Here is a 26,720-nt window from a genome sequence, read left to right on the forward strand (position 1 = left end):
TCAAGGTCAGTTTTGAAGCAGCCCCCAACATATATACTTTATGCTGTGTGTGCAATGGCTTGCGTGTTGACTAAGGAGGACTTGGGAGAGCTGGCTTTAGTCTGGGCTCTGTCATTGACCTGCCAAGCAACCAGATACAAGACTAATTTCCAATTAATAAGCTGAAATGTTAGGAAGGGCAAATGTAATGGCTAGGTATTGATATCACCATTTCTAGAACAACTCATCCTCAGTATATCACTGGGGCCTATAGTAATTACTGGGCTACAAACTAACAGTAAAGATGCACAAGCATCTTTATTGCATCAGCTGATATGCACTATACCTGAGTATGGAAGCAAAGTATTTTGGCCAGCAAGTGAGGAAGGAAAAGCTTCTTTGTCTCAAGGACTTACACATATTAAGGATATTATCCTAAGGATTTTATAAATGTATCCTCATTTCTGGATTTAATTTTAATTATCTGGATGACATTTTCATTTGTAACGGATAATGTCTTTAGCATCTGCCTATGGCAATACATGGGCAGTGTTTCAGAGCTGTTCTCAATTGCATTTGGATACATCATAGAATTTTATAAAAGCTTCATTTCTCTCCACCTGCCAGGAGATAGTGGGGTCATGGCACTCTTCCAATACTAAATACATTGCCTAGTAGCTAGACTCACCTTCTATAAACCAAAGATGACTGTATTCATTTTAGCTGAGGCTGAGGTCATGCAGGAGATCAGAAGCAGTCTCTGCAGTACTGAGCATCTCATATTTGATGTGGTAAAGGCTCCATGTCCAGAAGAAATAGCTGAAAGTAAATATTTTAGATAAATCTGCCAGGTGCATGATCAATCAGATTTGCTGGTCACTAGTCTGTCATCCCAGGTAGAGGGTCACTAAGGAGAAGTTGGGGAAATTAATTATTCTAATAAGGTCTCTCCTTTCAGCTTACAAGGAAAAGATGAAGGAGCTGTCCATGCTCTCTCTGATCTGCTCCTGTTTTTATCCTGAACCTCGCAACATGAACATCTATAAATATGATGGTGAGTAACTTTCATTGGAAATCATCCTGCAGGTCAGATAATGTGCTAATGCTAGGAAATGACTCAGATAACCATCCTGGTACCTAATGTTAGGCAGTCGATACTTTGCTGATTTAACAATTCATTTGCTGGTCTTGGCTGTTGTCTACTATTGATTGTATATTACCTGCGATGCTCGATATTGGTCCTAATAGCAACTAACTAAACTTTTAAAGCCCTTTCACAGTGAACTGTATTTTTTCCCAGTACCCTGAGAAATACTTACTATTTGAGAATTACAGATCTTCACAGCTGACATAATTTCCAAGGAAATGAAGAAAAGATGAAAGCATGCTTAAAAAATTAATCAGCTTGGGCACTGCTCGCATGGGGCGTGAAATGACACAGAACGCCAATAAGCTTCCAAAACTGCTGTAAATTTTTATTTTTATAAGATTAGGGTATAATTAAACTATTGTAGATAAAATGGGATGTGCTTCTGAGAACAGTTTTTAGCCCATAATCTGCTATTTCATTTTAAATGTCCAATGCAAAGATGCTAAATCTTTTGTCTGTACTTCTGATCCTACATTAATGTCAGTGCTGCTTCTCTCCTTGATACCACCAAAGTATTGAAAGACTTAACGTTTCTCACTTTATCGTGCAGACATGGAAGTTAAACAGATCAACAAACGTGCCTCAGGCCAGGCTTTTGAACTGATCCTAAAGCCACCATCCCCGGTCTCAGAAGCACCACGAACTTTAGCTTCTCCAAAGAAGAAAGAACTCTCTCTTGAGGAGATCCAGAAGAAGCTGGAGGCTGCAGAGGAGAGGAGAAAGGTATTTTGCCTTAATAAAATACTAGTAATTACACCAGACATTGTACAGGATAACAGCCATGTTCCCTATCCATTGCCATCATTGTTTTGCATTACCATCACTGACCCACAGTATGTTTGCATGGACAAAATCTATTAATGTTTTTAAAGGAAAAAATTAGTTTATTTTCTTTCAGCAGCTTGCAGACAAACCTGACTGATTTGGATGCTTGGGAAACACGTGTCATTAAAATACTGATAGCTTTGGACAAGAGGCCTGAGATGCAGATAGCACATGGGACAGCCTCAACAGCAAAAAGCTCTCTGCTCTCCTTTTGCTTCTGTCAGACCAGATCAGGGGTCCCTGGGAGAGTCAGTGTATCCATTACAGTGGTGTGTGGTGAAAAGTGAATCCCCTGAAGTTAGTAAATCTGGTTTGCTGACATTTGCTTAAAACCTGGCCCTTATTTTTGACTTGCAATGAAACCAGACTATTCTGAATCTCACTAATTTGAACAATTCAGTCATTTGAATGTTGCACATTAACACTATTGCTTCTGTCTTTACTTGTGTCAAAGCAGAAGGACATGTCTAAATGTGAAAGGCATACACATAAGCAGTAGCACCTGCCCAGAAGTATGAGTTTTCACACACCCAAATGATGACATGCTTCAAAGACTCAATCTGTGAAGTACCTCTGTACTGAGTACAAATGCTCAAGTAAAGATTTGGACACAGAATGAAATGGCAGCAATTAAGAAGCCTGATATTATGCATATACTTAGTAGGAAATATAGATTGAATGTCCCAGACATTTCATTTCATTGATTTCATTACTGTTCATTTCTTCCTAAAAGAGAGCTCATTATGCCATAAACTAGTAATCAGTGATGGCAGTACAGACACCTGCAGTTTCTTCCCCTTAATACTATATTCATTCTGAATGAACATATAACTAACTGAGTTATTTTAATAGATTAAATCTTCCATATTGGCAATGCAGCAGAAATTGCAAGGAAAAGAACCAAGCCTCATTACAAGTCCTTGGTGCTCACACATCCCAAGTATCACCTGCAGTTTTGGTCTAAAAAAAAAGTGTATAGTGCAGAGAAAGGTAAAAAGCAACCAGAGTATAAGAAGATAAATTAAACAGTCCACTTCTCAGCTTGGAGACAGACAACAGATGGAAGATAAAATTCTATAAAGTCATGAATAGTAATGAGAAGATGAATAGGAACAATTATGTTCTGTTTCATGCAATCCAAAGGGGAAGAAACACTCAATGAAACTAGATAACAATTTCAAAACAGAGAGAGAGAATTACCTTTGCATGTATTGCTTAATCAAGTTTTTGTGTTTGTTAACACAGGTTATTTAGATGTTATTAAAATATTAATTATTTCAAAAAGCAAATTAAAAAAAATGGTAGAGCGGTACCTTGCGGAACATGATTATATGGATGCAACATCTGGCTCAGAAAATACCTAACCTGATGGAAACTAGGAAGACAGATGTATGTAGGAAAGAATTAGGCAGATTTGCCTAGCTTTGTATACACTACCCCTAAGAATCTTCCTTCCACTCTCTGCTGCTAGACAAATCAGGCAGACATTTTCTGAGATCCAACATGGCAGTTGTTATCATACTTTTCTGTCTATGTATGGCAGCTATCTGGCATAACCGTTCCAGATCCTGTCCTTCCAGCACAGTTCTAATTAAAATCAAGTATAACTAATTGATGAGAATAGCCTTTTTTGAAACACTACTAACTGATTTCACACTTTTTAGGAATTACGCCCTGCTCTGTCAATTAGGCAGTGTTTTCTTTAATAAATTTTAAAAGTTGTGAGAATATCTACAGCAATACATGCAATCCAGCAGCCTCCTGTGTATGCTTTTTCATGTTCATCGTTCATGCTTATTTCCTTATATGTTTTTATAGGGCTCCTTCCTTTTCTCCTCCTTTTTCCTACCTCAATTGACAGTCACTGTGACCTCATACTCTCAGACCAAATTGAGATTTTCACCTGAGATATTTTTCCTTTTTACATCATACAGCAAGACCATTTGAGCTAGTGACAGACTTGTCCTTTCTGTTTATAGAACCCTCTTTGTTGTGTGTCATTATTATCCCATTACTTCTTTGGCATGTGTGCACTATATTTTCCCATCTTGGTAGATAATCAGAAAGATCTCGTCATCATTTCCTCTTAAGAAATTAGTGCACAGTGACGTTGGAAGCAGCAGAATTTAATTTCTTAAGGAACTTTTGGCATTTATCAAATTTTACCTATTGGTTTTGAATATTCAGCCACAATTGCACTGGATGTACAGACTTCAGAAGCTGTATGTTGAATCATATATCTTTATTGCCTATATTCAACTTGCATGAAAATGAAACTCTAAAGGGAGGTACATTTTTAGTAGACTTTGGAATGAGGGAGAGAAACCATATGCAATGAAAACCTCTTAATTGCTTTGTATTGGGATGAAATTAAATCATGTCAGTCCTTAGTAGTTAGCACCACAACGAATGCTAGAGAACAATCATCTTTTTTAGCTTTCATGCTGCTGATTGTAGAGTTAAAGCTATATGAGTTGTTAACACTGTTAATATAAAATCATATAATCAAAGAGTCATAGAATCATCTAGACTGGAAAAGACCATAAAGATCATCATCTAACCATCAATCTGACCTACTGAGTCCGATCATTAAACCATGTCCCTCAGTGCCACATCCACACATCTCTTACATACTTCCAGGGATGGGGACTCCGCCACTTCTCTGGGCAGCATGTTTCAATGCTTGAGCACCCTTTCCATGAAAAAATTCTTCCTATCTTCCTATTCTTCCTATCTAAATCTATCTAATCTTCCTATCTAAATGGCACGACTTGAGGCTGTTGCATCATATCCTATTACTTACACCTGAGAAAAGAAACCAACACCCTCCTGGCTGCAGCCTCACTTTGGGTAGTTGTAGGCAGTGATGAGGAATATGATGTAACAACAAAGAGATGGAGGAAGCCAGTGCTATGAGTAACGTCTAACTTGGGCTCATTCCCTTGCTTTATATGGAAGGAAAAATCCCAGTTCCAGCCCTGAAAACATCACTTCTTCAACATATGACTTCCTTCTGATTAATAACTGGGCATTTATATGCTGGCAATTGCATGGCAGTTGGAGCTTTTAATCCTGCCCTGTAGTATCTCTTAAGTACACAATACACTGAAGAATACCAAAGTTATCTCAGCTTCTGCAGAACAATTTAATTTAAAATAAAGCCATAGAGTGAATAAATGTATTAGGAAAGTGGAACTCTCATGACTGGTAGTGTGTCTCACACACTCTAATAACCAAGATTGTCAGGGAAATGCACTCAAGCTGAGTTTCCCAGTTTAAAAGTTTTCTGAGGCCATTCCTTGCTTTAAGAGTAATCCTTTATCTCTGCATAAATGATTTCAATATTTGGAGCTATGCATCAAAGAAAAATAGATAAATGAGAGAAAACAAGAGCACCTGTTATTCAGGTAAGTGGAATTTTCTTCCTGTGAGTAATAATAATAATAATAATTGGGGAGGACTTGGTAGTGTTAGGTCAGAGGTTGGACTAGGTGATCTTGGAGGTCTCTTCCAACCTAGATGATTCTGTGATTCGGTAATAATAATAATAATTAGTAATTAATAATAATAACAATTTTTAAAGCATCTCTAAATAGAATTTCTGTAAATAATTTTTCTATTAAAGTGAGCTCTAAGTTGTCTGCATCTATCTCTGGCCAGATAAGCATGAGATAAAGATTTCTTTGTGAAGCACTCATCTCTGGAAACTGAGGTTGCACATGATCCTTTAGAAAAATGGCATGAATTTCTTAAAGAGCTGGCCTACATTATCCATCTTTTTAGTACAGAAGTACATTTCTGAGAGCAAAAGTGTCTGTACCAGGAATAATCTAACTACATTTTTATTCCTCTACACCTAGCTGCAGCTGTAGCTGCACTGACTAAGCCATTTAATATTTAAGAAGTCTTCTGAATATTCCTCTCTAAGTATTCTTTTTTCCCTTCTCCACCATTTTATACTTTTCTCTCCTTATTAATCTTCATCTCCCATTCCCTTTCCAGATTTTTTTCCCTCATTTTCTCATAACTATGCAAGAAGCATTTATTGTAAACCATTTACAAGTATATTAGAAAATGGACTATCAAGGATTTGAGAATACCCTTTCCAGCACTTTAATACAATGTTGAAAATTAAACTTGGAATAAAAACTTCCTGTGTATGTTGGAATCCTATGTCAAGACTGTCCAAACACGGTGGCTAAAAGCCAACACCAACAAAGGGAGTTCATTAATCCCAGCCACACTAGGTATCAAGGGTCATTCATTTTGGCAATTTCTGGATGCATAGTAGACTTTGAACAGGCTGGGTGGCCAACTTCTTTTGCCAAATGTGTTTGAAACAGAAAATCATTCAACAATCCAGTACAAAAACACACCAACTACATTCCAAAATCATCACAACGGGATTTCAAAAGTGATCTGAATACAATCAAACAGACAGACTCACAGCTGTTGCAAATGGCATTAGGAGAACATCAGTTTAAATGAGACTCTACCCCTTGGATGGTTTGTGATGGGGAGGGGAGTCCTTTATTTTGAACCACTTCTGGGTACCCCAAACATTTTGAAGGAGGAAAAGAAGGAATGCCTTTTAAGGCACATTGTAAAGGAAAATCATATTAGGAACGTGCAGTCAGTTCCCGTGGCCTGGCTTAGCTTTCATTTGGACTCTTACCAATGTCTATGCAATTTGCTTCCAGAAAACACTGAATTACCACATAAGCATTTTCTTCCTTATCAGGCATTAGTGACTAAATTACTTTTGAATACATCATCTGCTAGTGTGGCCTCTAGAACTGTGTGTACTCTGATAGGTAACTCTAATTTTTCACAGTTCTCATGGACTTATGATAATAGGAAGTAGTTCCAGAAGGCAAAGGGCTTCAATGGAAGATAACAAATTCTGACAAACAGGCAAGTGCCCCAGAGACCCAAAGGCATTTTGACACCTCCCACTGAAAGCCAATGTTTATTTTTCAAATATACTGCTTAGAGTCATAGTCCAAAGCTTGCTTTTTATTATAGCATCTCCATGGGATACATCCATGGACATGTCTACTTACCAAATCTCAAAATGTTTGATTGTATATAAACACCTTATACCAAGGTATGTTTGAACATCTTGAAATGCTAGCCTTTCAAACTAAAACACTTCTTTAACCTTTCATGGGAATGGACATGAAGATCAGTATCATATTATCTTTTTTGATTCAAACTCCCAACAGAAAAGAAAGTATTTTTTAGATTATCAAAGGTACTTTTAAATCACTTATGTATATGTTCACGAAATTCAGATCAGCAGCCAAAATGATGATAACTTTTCTAAAAGCGAACAGAAGATTGCCATTAAAGACTAAATTAAAAAGAAAATGCAGAAAAACTTCATAAGCACTAGTCAAACTTAGCCACACAGGTTGGTCCAAAGACATTCCAACAGGATGAAGATATTAAGTTATTTATTTTTTACATTTTACAAAATCTTTCAAAAGAACTTTTTTCCATTTTGAAACGGCATATGCTTAAAGAAATGATAAACATTAAGGACATGAAAAAAGCATTTTGCTTCAAAATAAGCCTTTTATCATGCAATTATTAAAATTACTGATATTTTTGGTAAGCGTGCTTTTTAATGAATTTTGAGTCAGGCTACACCTTCTTTGCCCAGGTGCCTTTCCCTTTGGCTCATTCTCCTTCCATTCTCTGCCAGAGAAACTCCCTCAGCTCTTCTTGCCTGTGCCTGTCTGGGGACTTTCTGTTCCCATTTGCAACACCTATTAGCCTGCACAACATTAATTTTGTCTGATGGAAAGATCTAAAAAGTACTTGCTACTTGCTCTATTAGTAGCTGTTCAGCATGTGCTATAGTGGTAAAAGCAACAAAGATCTTTGAAAGGTACAATCCAGTTCAGTAGACCACTCTCATCATCGAGTGCTCCAAGAGTCGTAGACAGAAATGAGCCCGTAACTGTGACCAGGATAGAGGTGAAAGCAAATATAGTAAGTGGCCAAGATTATTAAAAACTTGCATTTATCTCTGATCTCAAGCCATTGCAGCCTTTTAAAGCTATAGATGTTTTATTCCAATGTCTTGATGCAAGGTGTTCTGGCTGGTTTCTGCACCCTTTTCTAGAATCTGCTTAATTTGCCTTGTCAGTACATTTGCCTGTATGTTTACCTTATCTTTGTTAAAATGTTTTCTCTTCCTCACTTGATCTTCTACATGTAAGAGAACTGCAGCTTTTTTCACTCCATTAAAAACCACATGATATAATTTAATAGGATTCATTACTGCTAATTGTAATTATTGGTTAAAACCCTTAATTTAGGCCTTAAACTAATTCATTTTTATGGTTAACAATGGCAACAGTGTATTGTTATCTGCACTGAAATATACACTTATCTTCCTGGAGCCTTATTTCATTCCATGATTTCTGTTTGCCTCTCATGCTCCCTCTAATTTATTTTACCCAAGAGCATACAATGTTGTTTATCATTTCCAAATAACCCCTCTGAAACATATTGTCTTTTCTACTAGACTTGCCTGGAGGATGGGCCCAGTGCTGCAAGTTCCTTGGCTTCCCTCCTAGGATTAGTGGTTCCATGTCAGTAATTTGATTTAAAAAACAATAACAAAGCTTGTGCTTCTGCGTTCACAAAGAATAGCACACTGTTGTGCATAGGATGAATGTGCTTAATTCCTTCCTCCACTTTTCATCTTCCTGGTAGAATTTAAACTTTAAATTAGCAATAGTTTTTTGTTTTGTTTTGTTTTGTTTTGTTTTGTTTATTTTCTATAAAATAAAACCCTTTTTTCTTTCATAATTACCAAGATGGAGTGAAACACAAATATCATGAGGAAAAACCATTGTCTGATTTGGTTCTGTTTGTCTTTCACAGTGGTAAACTTCAAAGCCTGTTATTAACAATTCATGCACACTGAAGGACTGTCCAGCCTGGGCAAAAAATGTGCCTCTTCTCCTTTTTAACACTGTGCACTTCAGCCTCCAATCCCAGATCTCTGCAAATAAAACTCTCTTATCTAAAAGACCACAGCTCTGAGAGGAGAAGCAACCACTGCAGTAGCTGAGGGCAGCATTTCTCATTAACAGCATTTCTCTTTAACAGAAGTACTTCAGAGGCTTCTCTGCTGCTGCATAAGTCATATTCCCCACATTTAGCCAGTGCCACTAAGCCCCTATTATTGACACTAATACTGTTTATATACAGAAGTGATCTTTCCAAACTGTGCCTGTAACAACAAAGGAACAAACTTTACACAGTTTCTAAACACTGTGAAGAGCCCTGAGGGGGTTATTTTACTCCTCGTGGGTGTGTGAGACACTAATTTCAGCCACATGTCTCTCTGTTTCCCAGTCCCAGGAGGCCCAGGTGCTGAAACATCTGGCAGAGAAGAGAGAACATGAGCGAGAAGTGCTCCAAAAGGCTTTGGAGGAGAACAACAACTTCAGCAAAATGGCAGAGGAAAAGCTGATACTGAAAATGGAACAGATCAAAGAAAACCGTGAAGCTAATTTAGCTGCTCTTATTGAACGTCTTCAAGAAAAGGTAACTGCACCATCACTCCTCACCTAGACTAGAGGAGAAAATCTAGCCAATATTTTGAAGAGAGGTTGAGGGTAGCTCTTTTCTGTTGCAAAACTTGAGTTATTTTTAAAACAGAGCCCCCTGATGCCTATCTAAACCACTTTTGAAAAATCACAGAATGGTTGAGGCTGGAAGGGACCTCTGGAGGCCATGTGGTCCAATCCCCTGCTGGAGCAGGGCCACCCAGAGCAGGCTGCCCAGGACCATGTCCAGGTAGCTTTTGAAGATCTCTAAGGAGGAGACAATCTCTGTGGGCAATCTGTGCCAGTGCTCTGTCACCCACACCATACAGAAGTGCTTCTGGTGTTCAGAGGGAATCTCATGTGCTCTAGATTGTGGCCATTGCCTCCTGTCCTGGCACTGGGCACCACTGAAAAGAGCTTGGCTCTGTCCTCTTCACATCCTCCCTTCAGGTACTGATATTCATTAATGATAAAGATAAAGCTCCCCCTGAGCTTTATCTTCTCCAGGCTTAACAGTCTCAGTTTTCTCAGTTTTTTGTTAGAGGAGAGGTGCTCTAGTCCCTTCATCATCTTAGATGTCCTTTGGTGGACTCTCTGCAGTATGACTGTGTCTCTCTGGTTCTGGGTAGCCCAGAACTGGACACGGTACTCCAGGTGTGGCCTCACCAGTGCTGAGTAGAGCAGAAGGTTCACCTCCCTCAGCCTGTTAGCAATACTCTGCCTAACGCAGCCCAGAATACTGTCAGCCTTCTTACTAGCAAGGGCACAGTGTTGTCTCATGTTCAACTCGCTGTCCACAAGGACCTCTATGTCCTTTTCTGCAAAGCTGCTATCGAGATTGTCATGGTGAAATGTGTATTAAAAACTCAGCTGTCCCCTGCTTCTGTTCTTAATCTTGGTTTGGGACCTTTGTGGTGGCCAACATTCACGTTTATTCTCACAGAGTTATGAAGACAAAGGTTCATCATGAAAAGGAGAAAGCAAGACAAAGACATGCTGATTTTCTAGCTTTTAAGAAAATGCTGTGAACAAATTAAAGGTCACTTGCATTTAGATTTTGGTCTTTAAGAAAGGTCAGTGACCAAATCAAACAGTTGTCCCGTGGATGTATAGTTCTTGACTTTCCTTTTTGACAAGGGGAAAAATAAGCAAAGAACTCTTTCCTACATATCGAAAGGGACCTATTCTTCCAGAAGCTTTGCAAAAGAAAAAAGAAAAAGAAGAAAAAAAAAAAAAAAAGACAGTAAGTTTTCTTTTGAAGATCTTTGTTAAAGGCAGAGGAATTTCCTTTTAGTAAATCCCAAACACCACAGTGACCTTCTCCAAATCAGCCCTTCTAAACAAGAAAGAAAAACATTAGAATTAAGATTTAGAAGTGTTAAAAAAATAATATGCTTTTTTCTCTCAACAATGAACTTTCTAATGTGTTAGTAAATGGTTTAACAAAAAGAAAATAGCTCTCAGACATTTCCAATGAGATCTCCAAAAGCACCTGTTTTCCTTTGGTGGTAAGAAAAGTCTCATAAAGTAAGAAATAAATAATACTTTCCCAAAGATTGATGTTATAAGTGAACCGGGTAACTCTGGAGTTTAAGAATTGTATTCAGGTTATTTGACATTTTTGTGGTAGATGAGTTTGCAGGCACATATCCCAAATTTTATGAAAACAAAGGGAAGAGCCAATTAGCTGTCTTTAAGGTCCAAAAGAAAATAGGATGGACAGCTGGATATTCTCTGTCCTATGTTATTGTTAACAGACTCCTAAGCCCCTTTTCCTCTGCAATATGATGGCAAATGTGCATGAAATCCAAAGAAGGCTGCTGAACTAAGATGTCAATAACTCATCTGGGAATATTTGTACAGACCAGAAATTAAAAATTTTATGACTATAGTTTTGCCAACACAAAAGCCAACTCTGACTATGCAGAAAAAGATGAAGTAAGATAACTTTCAAGAGTGACCAAGAATTGTGGATGACCCAAGGCTGTGGTGTTTAGAAGCTCCTACAGTGAAAGATAGCTTTGTATACTACAGTTAATACAAGTCCTGAGAAATGAGTCCCTTAGAAAATCTAGCATTCAAAATTATGGAGCTTATAAGAAACTGTGATTTACAGGTTCAGTTGACACAATAAGCAGTCTTGGCCTGTGATCCATAGTTCATTTTGACCAATCCCCATAAAAGATCCCCTAATGTACAAAAATACCTAGACGTGCCTTAAACAGAAGACAGCTAGGAATAATTTTGCTTCTGTAGCCACCTTGTGACTTGTCATTTAGTTGTCTAATGTGTTGTTTTTTTCTTCCAGTAGTCAGACATGAGAGGTAAAAGTCTGGTAGTTTGACAGTTGGAAAGACGTAGGCATAATCCAAAAACCCTAAACCCCATAAACTGCCAAAAATAATACAGTATTATAAACACCCTGAGTGGAACATTCCTAACATTTAACAGATGTTGTTCCTGACCACAGTCCCATTTCCACAGAATTATCTGAATATACAGTGGCTCTAATAAGTCCAAATTAATTGTGGCTGTTTTTGTAAAAGGCAACATGGCTGTAACTTGGCAGAAGGAGATAACATTGACTTATGGTAAAAACTCCCCTTTTCCATCACAGCAGGAGTAAGAATGGAGAGGACAGCTAACCTCATTGTTCAGTCTAAGGGGATTATAACAGAACAGAGCAAAACAGAATAGAATAACATAGTTCAGTTCAGCTCAGTTGGAAGTCACCTCCAAAGATCATTGAGTCCAAACGCCTAACCTCTTCAGAGCTAACTAAAAACAAAACAAGAACATGTTATTGAGGGCATTGTCCAAGAACCCTGACAGGCATGGGGCATCAATAACCTCTCTATGAAGCCTTTTCCAGTGTTTGATCACCCTCATGGCAAAGAAACTGTTCTTAATGTCCAATCTGAATCTCCCCAGTGTAGCTTTGTGCCTGTGTTCCTGCACATCTGTCATCTGTTACCAGGGAAAAGGGACTGGCATCTCCCTCTCTACTTCCCCTCCTCAGGAAGCTGCAGAGAGCAGTGAGGTCACCTCTTAGCCTTCTTTACTCCAAACCAGACAAACCAAGATTCCTCAGCCTCTCCTCATAGGACATGCCTTCCGCCCTTGTACCGGATGTTCAAAACACTCAGATTGACGCTTCTTAGCAGAACTACAATCTGTGAACTTTTGTTTGTGGCTTCTACATAACACAGTAGCTGTCACTTCTTCTGCATACAACATGCAAACAATTAATTCAAGCCCATTCATCCTTCCCTGTATTTAGTTCAGTATCTAGGAATTCAAAGAGGAAATGTGTGCATGTGACATATTCTAGGCCGCAAGAATCACCTCTCTATGTGGACCCTTAAAATGAACCTTTCTGAGGTGCTGAGAACTATAAGGCCATAAAAGATAAAAAACTGAACTCCAGAGCATAAAGAGAATGTAAGCAATGAATATGCCTTGGGCTGGGCAGGTAGGTGACACCCCTCCTGAGCTGCATCCTCTAAAGATGGTTGTGCTGCGAAACACGTTTTGCACAGGTATCCAATGCACAACCTAAATGTGTTAGCATCAGGAGCCTCCGAGGTAGGCAGAATGAGAAAGAGGTTTGATTTTTCCCTTCTTGATGTTTTCCAGGAGAGGCATGCTGCAGAGGTCCGTAGAAACAAGGAGCTCCAGGTGGAACTGTCTGGCTGAAAACAGCAATGGTGGATGTGACCCATCCCCACCATTAGTAAACTCCCCCTGCCTATATTATTATGGATCATGCGATATCAGTATGGGAAATGTATGACATGGTTTAAAAAAAAAAATCAAGAACTCAATAAAAAACTTTAAAAAAAGAAACAAAAAATAAAAACAAAAACAATGCGGTCTCTTTGCAGAATGATTTGCTTGATGTTTAAAAAACTTGGATCTTATTTTGTAAATACTTACATTTTTGTTAAAAAATACAAGTATTGCATTATGCAAGTTATTTCATAATCTTACATGTCCTGTAACAGGCTTCTGATGTTGTCTATTTCCACTCGGTTGAATTTGCTGGGTCTGTTCATTTGAAGCACCTCACGTCTAACTCCATTCCCTGCGACTTTCATTCCCACCCACCACGAGGTCAGTAGTAGTTCTATGGTGCTAGAGACCAGTCATTGCCTGATAACCTAGACCGCTTTGCCATTGATAAGCTTTGTTGAAACAGTGACTAGATCACAGGTATCGTGACTTCACATTCAGCTGTCCGAGACAAAAGGCTCTTAAAATGTAGTTTCTTTAAATGCAACTTGTGCTACAGGACTCTGTAGTGTGCAGTAGAATTGAGGTTAAATCACCGTGTGCAGTGCTTGTTGCTTCTGCTTCCAAGGCAAGAGGCAACAAATACAGCTTTGCAACTGAACAAAAGTAAGTGGTATCAGTTTGAGGTGAATTTGAAAGGCACATTGTAACCATCCAGCTATGACAAATTCTAAATGATGCCAAACAGCCATACAAATGCTAATTGTAAAGTGAGCTTAATTCACCACTTGAAAATTTATTAATGGAGCAGATAATAGATAGCATCAAATGGCTTTATTTGTAGGTGCCATGATCTATGATACTTCTCTGATGCTACCATAGTATGTGTGTAACAGTTAAAGAGGCTACCAAATATTTCACCAGGAACCCATGAGCCAGGTGTTACCTTTTATTTTTTGTTTTTGACACTGCTGACTTCCATTCATCATGACCTTTACTCTTCAGTGTTAGCCAACCCTACCTAGTGACGGACATCTAGGACTAAAGAGGGCTGAAGCAGCAGGAATGACTAGACAGGGTGCTCGTGCCAAGTACAGTATCACGAAACCTAACACATCATCCCCAAAATACCTGCAGTTTTGAAGTTGTCCCTATCCCCCCGGAGGTTGCTGCCTGCATATTCTACTCTTCATTAGTGCTATTTTCCTGTATGTCATTGTGAGCAAGCTGTGATTAATAAAGAATTGGGGTTCTGTGAACTGAAAAAGGGCTTGTCTCTTCTCTCGCTCCATTACTTCTGACATGTGCCCGTATGAGGTGAAAGTCTAATGAAGTCATAAAAGCATGGAAATTAAATTTAAATAAGACCTATTAATAAATCAAGCCTATTTCTTTGCTAATACAGGACTGACCCCTGCTATGTGTTTTCAGTGCTTAGGCTGGTTATTTTTAAAGATTACTGTATAAACTGAGCCTATGAATGTGACCTCTAGCACTGGGATTATTAAAAAAGAACAAGCTACACACACATGCGCATGTTCCCTTAATCCTCACTCAATACTGGGGGAAAAATACTCAGGGTAAAAGCTCAAAAGGTGATCAAGAATTACACCTGGGATCCTAGGATTAGTTTTCTGATTTAAAGTGATGAAAGTGGCATCATTTGCTCCTTCAGAGAGATGGGCCAAAAGTTCCAGATCTGCAACAGTCGGTTTCTGACCTATGCAGCCTGTTTTAATCTGGAGCCAAGTTATGTCCCTGGAAGTCCTGGCCTGCAGTCAACAAGCTGCAGAAGCTCACCCAGGCACAGGGCTGCAAGGTCAGCTCTGTGCACAATGAGCTCTGTAACGGCGTGAAAGGCACAATACAAATTTTTTATGGCAAGTTGGTTTCATTGCCTAAACTCCTTGTCTTTCTGGCAAGATTATTAGAATTAAACCTGGCAGGGGATTCATAGAGCAAACTCTGAAACTGGATGACACAAGCCTCAGTGCTGCCAAGTCTTCAAAGTTTGCATTTTGCTATAAGCCCCAGTGAAAAGAGTCATTCAGTCAAGCTTTTATCTCTATTTAAGGTCCCGAATTTTGGGTTGAGGTCTCCTGGATTTGGGTTTCATTTCCAAATGACAAGTCACTTACAGAGTTCTCCCTGTCCATTGACTTAACAAGACCTGGTTGTGTTTCAGGCCCTTTTCTTGTTTGTCCTGCTGGCTGCACTTGCTAGGACAACAGGCCGAGGACAAACCTCTGGTGCTGGGCCCTTTCAGCCTCCACAAACAAGGGTGTCCACATCCAGCGTGTCTGCTGGAAGGCTCCATGGCACGTGCCCTCCACAGAACCAGACCTGGGCATTGCCTGGGAGATGCTTCTCCATGGCTACCAAATCTGCACCAGAGAAATCAATGAAGAAAAAGGCCATGTGGCCTCAGTAGCTCAGTGTCGGAGCTGATGTTTTGCTCCTGTTGGGTTTATTTGGATATTTTAATAGTTTGTGGGTGTAGAATTCATTTTATTAAAGTATAAATATATTCTAAAAGCCTCTGACTAATACCCTGCATTACCATTTGGCTACTTGAAGTATCTCAGATTGTTTTTTTTAATTCAGTGGCCAGTAGCATTCTCCGGACTTAAAAATAAAAATAAAAATAGCCTGCTTCTTGGATTAACTGCAGAGTTGGATTAACTGTGAGTTTAGAGCAGCTGGTGCTGTTGTGGGGAGCATTTTCTGCAGGCTGTCTGAAACCTCCCTGTGGACAGGAGGGAGCCTGGAGCGCCAGTGCTGCGCAGAGCAGATGCTCCCTCCTCCCTCTGAGGTTTGGGAAGGCTCAGCTGCTGGGCAGAGCTGGCAACCCAGTGAGAAAGGCAGTTTTGACCTATGTCCCAGGACTGTCTCCAAAATGGGGTAAGGGCTCTGTTTTCTGTTAACCCATCAGTCAGATCGAGGCTGGCTGAGTACTCAGACAGGAATGCTGCAAATCTGTGAAAAGTTCATGTGGTCTACTGAAGCCACAAAACTGGTGCTCATACAGACTCAAATATTTCCAAAGTCAGGAGGTTTGGATGTAGGGTGCACACGTACACAGAGCTGATCGCTTTTTAGCAGGCCTTTCAGAAGTGTGAGCAGTGTAGGAAAGAGCTTTATTCATGACACCTTAAGCCATACCGAGAAGTGCTTCTCTCTCTTCTCCCAGAAGAGGGATATGTCTTAAAACCTATGCTTGGGTCAGCATGAACACCTACCTTATCCAACTGTTTTCAGATACCATCACGTCAAATGAAATTCTCTCATCAGGTTTTTGGTGGAGAGGAGCTAAGACTGCATGGGGAGCAGCAGGACCTCCCTGCACCTTGCAGCACATGCCCTGTGCTGAGCACGTCTCAGCGGTGGATGGAGCCAGCACTTCACACCGCCGAAGGGCTCCCGCCGGGCAGTGGGAGAATTACAGATAAACTTCCCTATGCATCAGGGGTGGTGCCGCAGTGATAATAGTGCAACAGTGCCATGCAGTGGTGGGTTTTAAGAAGTGAGATAATCTCTAAATACACGGGGTTGCAAGGCTTGCCTCTGAAGGATAGCCATTACATCCTGCTGCACAGTTCACACTAGGTCTTTATATAGGGTAAATGATGGCTCTGAAATCTGGAGACTGAGCCCAGATATTTTCAGCTTTAATTCCAGTGTAACATGAGTGACATGGCCACGGGTTGCTGTAAAACAATATTTTTTTTGTGTGAATTACAATACCATCATCAGAAACTTGTGATGACTGTTAAGAGTATCTACATTTCTGCAGCTTCGAATATGTCTAAAAAGCAACAGGCAATATTCAGAAGCCCACGAAATCGATACTGGGGAGGTGATTTAAAAAAAAAAAAAAAAAAAAAAAAAAAAAAAAGCAACTTCAGAAATGTATGGAACAGCAAGAAAGAAAAGCTAGCATCAAAAAACCACCATCAAATCAGAGGCTAAACAACCCATGAAACAGCTCAGAGAGAAGAAAGAGGATGGTCATCCTTAGATCTGCCACCCTTCAAAAACAACACTGAACTCTTTTTTTCCCTCTCCAAACACTGGCACGAGACAGGGGACCCTCGAACCCAGCCTGCAGAAAGCATGCAAATATACCCAAAGCTCTGTGAGCTGCAGAAGCAAGAGTCTGCTATAGACTCCCCATGGATCTTGTACATTTCTCTGACGTACAAGAAAACGCCTGTACTTTGAGCTTTCACAACTTCAGTGTTATGCTGATAGCAACTGAGCTTTAAATCTTCCTCTGGGAAAATTAAGGGAGGTTCTTTTTTCTATTCAAAGGTCCACAGAGACTGTAAGCATGTGTATATTTGATAATTTACTTAGGAAAACATCCACTTCCATCAAGTCTACAGTGGGATGTCAGCTTCCCTTTCTTTTGGGTACCAGTAAATGGATGCTGGAAAATGTCTTCCTGCTGTAACAGGTTTGCTTTGGTCAAATGGGTCCTGGGAAAGGAAGCTCTTGGGCAGCTCCTGAAGAAGAAGGACGTGAAAGACTTTATCCAAGATACATCCCAGGAAATTATGACCTAAGGAGATAATGATGTAAGGAAACAGCCAAGCTACAACTTAAATTTCTCTTACCTATTATATGTGCAACAGGTTGTTAAACAAACTCAAAGTTGTATGAAATACAACTATTCCATAATAAAATCTGTTTTTGAAACATTACCTCTTCAAACATGTAATTTGCCAAAGAGTCTTTTAGATGATGATTTCCGTAGGTTCACAAGTTCGTAAAAATCGTCATGTACAACTTCTTGTGACCAGAAGAGGGCAAACTCTGATTATTTAACATACAGCTGTGGGCAGTGAGTTTTATTTTGAAAAACCCGTCAGGCTGTGCATTATTGTGCTTTAGGACATCACGAAGATTGATGCTCTATTATTTGCCCTAAAATCTCAATTTGAGTTTATATGTACAGTAGAATATGTACAGAGTAGAATGGGACAATATAAATATAGGAGATGTATATGTCGTGTTGTATATATTGTGTTTTATGTATAACCTAACTCCTTTAAAGTTGAATTTAGAGCAGCTTAGGAAAGGATGATGAAGAAGCGACCAGACTCAACATCTGCACTGTATTTTACACTTCCCCCTTTGTAAATGATGAAAAACTGGTGGAGTACAATGCCATATAAACAGCTTTCAATCAACCATGAATGTATTATTCAGATTGCAGATTATCCCTGCCATAGGTATTATTTTGGGAGCAGCGCCAGATAAATGCATGTCTTCTGCCTCCAGAGACAGGTTTAGGAGCGGCAGAGCTGCTTGCTCACAAAACACAGCCTGTGCCTGAATTAACAGTTCCTGCTAGACCTTAGACATCCCTATGAGGGGCCAGCTCAGATTTCCTTCTCTTGTGCTCCTTACCAGTGCTGGAAGGAGCCTGACTCAGCACAGGTTGGAGTGTCATCTGGGGTTCCTGAACTTGACCACAGCCTGCAGCAGAGCTGGAGGGGAAGGAGAAGACATGCCTCGGGTGCTGCAGGGGGTGCTGCAGCACCCCCTCTTATCTCTATCTTGAGATAATTTTGGAAGACAGGCAGGCATCTCTGTTCTCTCAGGAGGATACCTCCATGGCTTTGATACATCTCATCAGCAAACCGAGCTGGACATTTCAATATGAAAAAAAAAAGGGGGGGGGGGGGGGGTGATTCTCCCTTATTATTTTCCATTATTTTTATCATTATCCATCATGGATCCATCATGGTCAGTCTCTCCACACCAAGACCACATACTTTTTTTTTTTTTACTTTTTTTTTTTTTTCTTTCAAAACTATGTATCTGTGGATGAGTAAGAGAAAAGAGTTAAATATAAAGGAGCCACACAAAATCAGTCTTCCCTACCTGGTCATTTTAACAAGGAGCTGATAAGTTGGACATCTTCACTCTGAGCTCTGGAATATGCAGAGCAGTACAGTGCTGCTGGGCACCTTTTGGCCAGTGCAGGGTGCTGCTCTGCCTGGCAGGTCACAGGCAGGGCCCCACACTCCCACCTGCACACAGCCGTGTTGTTTGGTCCCTGCGAGAGTTCACTAAGAGACTGTTTGCTCCATTTGGCCTCCGTGCCGAGGCATGTTTAATGCTCACAGATGTAGCAAGCAGTCTTGGCTAAGGAAAGGCCTTTGCATTGCCCAAGGCAGCTGCTGGCTCTTGCAGCACATGTGTGAGGATGCATCCAAAGAGCCCCAAGCTCCCTGGCCTGGGCTCAGAGCTGGCTGAGCTCAGCTTGCACACAGGAGCTCCCCCACCAAGCAGTGCCGTGCTGGGAGTCCCAGGACATGCCAGTGCAAGCACTTGGCTGCCATAGCACAACTCATGGGCTCCAGCTCACAGCTGGCTCTGCTCAGCCGCTGCGGAGGGGAGGCAGGGACACCACGGCTGCACGGATGGAGCCTAAGCAGGGTTGGCACTTTATCTTGCACCAAGCTCTGTTGTTGTTGTTTGGTTTTGTTTTTGTCTTTGTTTTTTTCCCCAGAGCAGAAGAGAGGGTGTCCTTCTGGTCAAGACCTACTCGGTCTTGTCTGGTGGGTGGTGGCAGATGCTCACAGGCAAGTATAAGAACAAGACAGGCTCATGGCAGTTCTTCTCCAGCTTCCAACAACATGCACCTCTGAAGCTGCCCAAGCAAGAATTATGCAGTACATTTAACATCCCTGATGGGATATTTTCTTTTATTAATATGACTGATCACTTTTTGAGGCCTATGGAAACTCATAGTGTGAACTCACGTTCACGGGTGTGTGGGCCCCACAGGTTTGATTTCACCTGGTAGTGGTGTCTGCCACCTGACACATCTTTGAGAATCTCAGCAGTTTTTTCAAGAGAGAGCAAAAGAGAGAGACAGAGACAGAGACAGAAGCAGACAGAAAACTTCGAAATTGTTGTCACAGAAGGGGAGTATCCTGGACAAAATTCTTCCTCCAGACCAGCAGCACCCCCATCTCTCTGCACCCAGCTCACCCACCCCCTGCTCAAACACCCGTACGAAGGCAGAGTCGTTCCTCAAAAGTACAGCTTGGCTGCCTGTATGCTACCAAATCATCCTATTTCCTCCCAGCGTAAGCGCTCCTGGGTGTCGGTTTGTTTTAACAGATGTGCTCCACAGCACTCCACAACAGCCGTGCAGATGTGCCTTGCTGGCTTGCACAAGCCAGCTCCTGTTCTTGGCAAACACCAGCCCAGAGTAATCCTGCCCCCGAGGAGCAGGCCTCTCTCCACCTGGGGTTTCAGAAATGGAGTGGCTCTTCTCCTTGCTCACTGAAAATGAATACCCACGTGCACTGTCTGTTTTCCAAGTGTCTGGCCTAGGGTGAAGACCTAGGAACCCTCGCGGGAGCCCTCCTGGCTGGCACAGGCCACCCAGACATGCTACTGCTTGCTACTGAAAGCTCAGAGCACTGTCCCAGATTACAGGGAAAACTGGATTCTTTTTTTCTTTTTTTTTTTCCTCTAAGTTTTAATACTGGAAAAAAATCATCTTTTTTTATTTGTACCCATAAAATATACAGAACATTTTGTCTTTTTCCCATTTTACTCCTTTCACATAGAAACTAGATTTTTCTTCTTTCAGAGAAAAATTATTCCCTACACTGTAAAGGGATTCCTGCTTGCCTCTTGTCCTTTAATACACGGTGACAAACATGCAATCAGATACTATTTTACCTGTAGCCTTCTTCTGATTCTCCAGGCAAAGAGAACAAGGCAAGAGGTTTCTAAAGCACGGATAATTGATTCCTAAGGGAATAAAGCACATAGGCATAGCCTGTATCTCTCCTTTTTTCCCACCACATTTCAGACCATTTTCCAATGGCTTAAAGGTGGGACAAAAGCAAGACCTCAGCTAAGTATTTCAGCTTGGTGGTTAAGAGCTCTGTACGCATTCTGTAGCTCTAAAGTCCTGTGACCAGCACACCCAGTTAGCAGTAACTGAATGATGTATGGATCTGGAGTGTAAATAAAATGAATCATTAAAAAAGAAACACACTGTGTTTCCAAGCAGTATATGGATTTATGCTGAATGTAGTATTGAGTTTTGCTGCCTTGCAGTGGAAATCAAACACAAATACTCTGATACTGAATCCCGGAATAGCGATACACATAAACTTAATCTTTCTTTGTGTAACATGGGAAAACATTATCTTTCTCCTTATTCTGCTCAGATTTATTCATTATTCTGGTGTTAAAAAGGCCTTATTTTCTTTCCACTAGCCTTTTATTAGAAGCTATAGTTGACTGAAAGCACAGAAAATCTTTTGCACCATGCATGTTATCTCATTAGGAAAAGGGCTTAAAAATGCTTTCACATCTTTGCATTACTGTGAAGACAGTAATATTCTTCAAATGAAAGAAAAAAGAAAGCAAACAGAAATGAAATATAAAATAATCTCCATTACACTTGGCTAGACAAGGACTGGCTGAAAATACGGTTACAAGTAGCTAGAGCAGTTGTAGTTTTATTCAGCTGCTTGCCTCAGAGAAAGACTGTGAATGTGAGGTACCAAAATGCCTAGAGGAGAGTCAGAACCACTCCATAACTTTCACAGAATCAGGTAAGACTCATGAATCTTACCGTCTTGATGGCTGATTCTGAGAAAATGCCTGGAGATGGAGATAAATCACACCAAAGAAGCAATAGACTTTGGGAGTACGAAAGCAAATGTGTATGTGGGTGATACCATGAATATTCATGTTATTCATTGCATCGTATGAGGTAGCTGCTACCTGTCAACAAAGGTAACCACGTCAGTAACTACAGTTATTTTATTACATCTAAATATAAGAAATGACCCTACTATGAAATTACAAACGTGGCATGTTTAATAGCAAGTGTTGCAATCAGCCTGCTACTAGACAAAGCATTAACTACATAACTTCAAAGACTTTGGGTATCATAAGTCACTGAAAAAAACTGTGAAGCATTAACAACTCCATACAGGGTCATAAAATTATTTTAACATAATTATCAAAAACAACACACAAAAAAACACCCTCTGACAAGGGACCCATCAGGAGGATTCTTCACGCAGTAGAGGAGAAACAGCCTCTAGTCCTACACAGAAGCAACCTGCTCATGAACAGGAAGCCACCTACAAGACACAGAATGGCCACTGCTGCAAACAGGAGGCCAGATGGATAGCAGTTTGGGTGGAAATGTCCTGTGTTCAAGTTTCTGCCATCACACAGGTCACCAATAACATTTTAAACTGCCCTTGGAAATTCAAAGGAAGCACAGGTGCTGTTCCTATAAAGAGTATTAGATTCTAGGCAATTTAAAGCAGAAAATAAAGCTTCACTAATTTTGTCTTTTCACCCACACTTTGGGTGACTCACATACTCCCTACCTTAGTTAGGTAGGCTTCTCTCATGACCCAAGTCCTACAGACAACTCTGACTTGCCCACATAAGCTACTCACCCTCTGACTAAGCCCGTGAATGGCACTGTGCTTCATTTTGTACAGCAGTCAAAAGAGAATGAGAACCTACGAAATTCTTAAGGGCTAATGAATGTCTTAAAAAGGACCCCCTCTTACTACAACCCGCTTAACGTCTTCTGGAATAAGAGTTCTCCTGAGGCAATGGTAGAGAAAGACATGCAAAGGAAAAGACAGTTTCTAAAATATGCCTGTTTCACCCCATCTTAGATATTTTGTCCATCATACCATAAAATAAGACAATACTTACAAGCCCTGACAAAAACATTGTGTGGCAAACATAGGTCATTCTTTGGGATTTGTATGAGCGGATAAAGCAACATAAATAACAGGGCAACACATCATTTTGAGTGTTTGGACCTCATAAATTCATGTGCACCTCTTGAAACAGTGCAGTGCTTACCCTGTGAAAACCTGTTTAAGTCACACACAAGGAATTGCACAGAATGCAGCACTTGTCAAACTGGAGAAGTGTTTTACTTTTTGAAGAATTGACTTTGCCTCTAAAAAAAAAAAAAAAAAAAAAAAAAAAAAAAGATGTGGATCTGCAAAATTACTGAAGGAAAAGTTTCTTTCCTTTTCTTTACCATTAATCACAATCTGATTACAGAGCAATAATTTTATTTAAACCTGAACCTTTTTCATGGATGCTTCAAAGAAGAATGTATGGATTATAGTGAAATGGCTGTGGCTTCATGAACATGTAAGGAATATTTTAATTGGACGTTGTTAATAACTGCTGCAAATGTTTTGTATTATGTTAGCATTATTTGGTTTTGATCATTCATGTTTTCATCCCAAAGAGAATACTGAATTAATTTTTGGTGTTGAAACATTATCTCATTTTTTATTATTCCAAGAAAAACCGGTAGTGTTTTAACACCCACAAATAAATATGTCCTCAGAGGAAAATATTTTTAGTTATAGGTTTAAACCTTTGTATTCTTACAGAAACTTAAAACAAAGAAACAAACATTGTTTAAAATTAACTGGCAACATCATAGAAAAGGACAAAGTAATATTTAAGAGGTGTTTTTCGCTCATTTGATCTTTGCACAGCTAGTAAAGGATCTGACCTTAATATTCACTAATATCAACAGGAATTTGTTCCTTAATGTTAGTAAATGATGAATCAAGCTCCAAATATGTCATTCAGGATCTCACAGTTGAAAGGCTTAGTCACTGTGAAAGGGAAACATTTAGAGTCTCTAGAGTAAATAAAATAGGGCACATGCTATGGCATTGCAGATAACATCTTTTCATCTAGATGCCACCTCATAACATGCCCTAAAATAGGAAGTACATTGCTGCTAATTTGGAACTGTGCTAAACCTAAAGTCAAGGAGATGATATATAGGTTGTATTTAGGAACCTGTGGAGATGACAGAAAAGATTACTTATCATTATTTTAATCTATCCACAAAAAAACTTGATGTTTAGCAGAGTTTCTTTATCTGCAGATAGAGATTTGCAAATGATTCACCTGAAGAACCTTGATGAGGACTTGTTTTGTGATGTATGTTTTCAAACGTGCCCTCAGTGACCCAGCACTCAGAGCATTTGATGGAACCAGAAGAAAGTGCTGGGAGCAGCGGAGCTCAGCAGCGATCCCACGTCGCTTGGGATTACTTCGGATTCTGGCAGAATAACCCAAGGGAGGGTAGGAGCTGAAAGAGAGAAGAACCCGATTTGTGCCAGTGCTAAAAAACGACTGACCTTTGAACAGTAAATCCACTGGTAGTTGTATGTACCAGCACAGGCCCAAAGTAAGGATAACAATAAATGATGACTGGTGATGACAGCTAAAGCCAGAGCCCTAAAGCATGTATCTCCTGAACAGAGCCAAGCAAATCATGAGCCTGTGCCTCTGATCAAAGGCCACCAAGAAAGTGCTGCAGCATTCCTTGGCAAGTTCGGAAGATCCCATGGCTATTTTTGACCACTACCATGTGGTGGCCAGCCAATATAATTTGCGGATGGACAGATGATCACCTCTTGTTGCCAAAAAGCCTTAAGAGACTTGCAAACCTTCTCTTAAAGAGAACCACAGCATTTCTAAGCTCTCTCCCAAGCAGTCACATCTCAGTGCAGGTTGAGCTGTAAAACAGTGTCCAGCGGGTGATGGGGCAAAGCCATCCATACACCCAGAAGGAGGGTCATGTCAAGGCCATGAAGGTGCATTTAGCATGGGTGAAGTCTGGTTCTGAGCACAGACATGCTGTTTTGCAGTGTCTCAGGCAACCACGAAAACATAAATCTGTTGAAATTTGAGGGATGCTTTAGGGAGAGCTGAAGCCCCTTTGAATAACACTCTTCTGTCAGCAGAAAATCAATTGTGTGGAAATTGTGCCAGCTGAGCAACCCTCTTAGCATTCTGAAACATAATGTCACGTAGGAGGATGCCAGAGAAGTAGTGAGAAAACAAAAGAAACTGCAAGACAGGGCCTTGCAAGTCTCCAGTGGAAATGGTTTTCATATCGAATGACATAAGTGTCAAACATGAGTCACTGCTGCCATTTCTGACTGCCCAAAAGAGGAAAATGTATACTCTGTGGTCAAGGCAGAGCGTGATAGGATGAAAGATATTGTGCAGTTGGACACCAGTGCAAATGAGCTGCTGAGGGTTGATATTACTGAGATAAAGGTGTCCCTCTATAAGGCACATCACATTTCCATAGCACTCCATGAAGAACTGGAAACAGACTCTCCTAGCCCGTGTGAGTTTACCAATGTTTCAGGGACAGAAAGCAATACTCAAGGAAAGCTCTCCTGAAGCACTGCCCACACTCGGTAGCTGTGGTGATTAATACTAGTCTGTTGTTTTAAAAAACAGGATTGGAACAAGAAAAATGTAGTTCTGCTTCATTTTCCTTTTTAATTCATTGCCAAGTGCAGGTTATGATTGACAGTTAGATGCAAAGAAAAATTTAGATTGGGGTGTTATTATCTAGACATAAAAAAGATGAAGGAGAAGCGCCTGCAGAAGTGTGTACATGTAATACGTGCCTTTTCTTTTTGGGAGCATGGTCTTATAAAAAGTTGGCTGCTTAAACTACAAGCACAGTGGTCCGGTCCTCAGCCATTACAATATCTTTAGCCAGACTCCACCAGTTTACAAACACCAAGAATCTGGCTGATTTTCTGCCTTTGAATCCCACTTTGTTGTCTGTGAGATTTGCCTTCGGTTTACCCACGTTTAGTGTACTTCAGTAACTCAGTCAACAGAGGGAAGTAGATGGCAAACATTCCCTCCCAGGATGAGGCCTTACTTTCTGTCTGTTTGGCAATACGAGAGCCAAAATCCTCCGGCCAGCACTTCTGCGCTTTGCCATCATGCTTCCTCTCTAGACAAGGCATCTCTGCCTCTTAAAATTCAAAGTAGCATGACTCTTTCTATGCTTTCTCCACACCACTAGTGTACATAGTTCAAATTAGCCTCACTTCTTCAATAATTCATTCAGAACGAAGCATCTGTTAGGAAAAAAAAAATAATAATAATGTTATACAGATCCTTCCCTGCTCCTCCGGACACCTTAGAAGCATACATGTCTTTAAACTTTAAGGTCACACGGTGTCATTCCCTGTGTGTCGTGCACAGGCTGTGTTATCTCTGAGATTATAAGAGAAAGTTCAGGGGCCAGGAGGGAGGATTTGCAGTGACGCCTACAACTGCTGTTACTTTTTATGTATGCTTGCTCGTAAGCCAGGAGGCTCTGATAATTCAGTGTGTCCACCGTGACTTACTTTTCAGACTGGCCTTTGCAGAACAATATCCCCATTTTTAGTTAATTCAAACCTGATAACAGTGACTATTTCACCAGCAGAAACATAGCCCCTCGTTTGGAAAAAAGCATTTGCAGGAGCACAGCATTCTTGCTCCACAGAGTTGCCAGTACAGCTCTGGGACAAAAGATGCTTTCCGACACTAGATTACTTTCTGGAAGGGAAATTTCCCTGCTTGGTTATATAATAATTGTTTTGCAGTTTTGA

At 40.3% G+C, this 26,720-nt stretch overlaps 1 protein-coding gene across 1 annotated transcript; it reads left to right on the forward strand.

The window, feature by feature from the left end:
• Positions 1-683: 683 nt before the first annotated feature.
• On the forward strand, positions 684-13,218 carry STMN2 (stathmin 2; the record flags this gene model as incomplete). The annotated part of the gene is made up of 5 exons (XM_084281682.1): positions 684-804; positions 938-1,033; positions 1,680-1,852; positions 9,329-9,520; positions 13,159-13,218. The coding sequence occupies 5 exons, from the start codon at positions 684-686 to the stop codon at positions 13,216-13,218; spliced, it is 642 nt and encodes a 213-aa protein (XP_084137808.1).
• Between the last annotated feature and the right edge of the window lie 13,502 nt (positions 13,219-26,720).

Source organism: Netta rufina (assembly GCF_964035555.1).
Source record: "Netta rufina genome assembly, chromosome: 2".
NCBI lineage: Eukaryota > Metazoa > Chordata > Aves > Anseriformes > Anatidae > Netta > Netta rufina.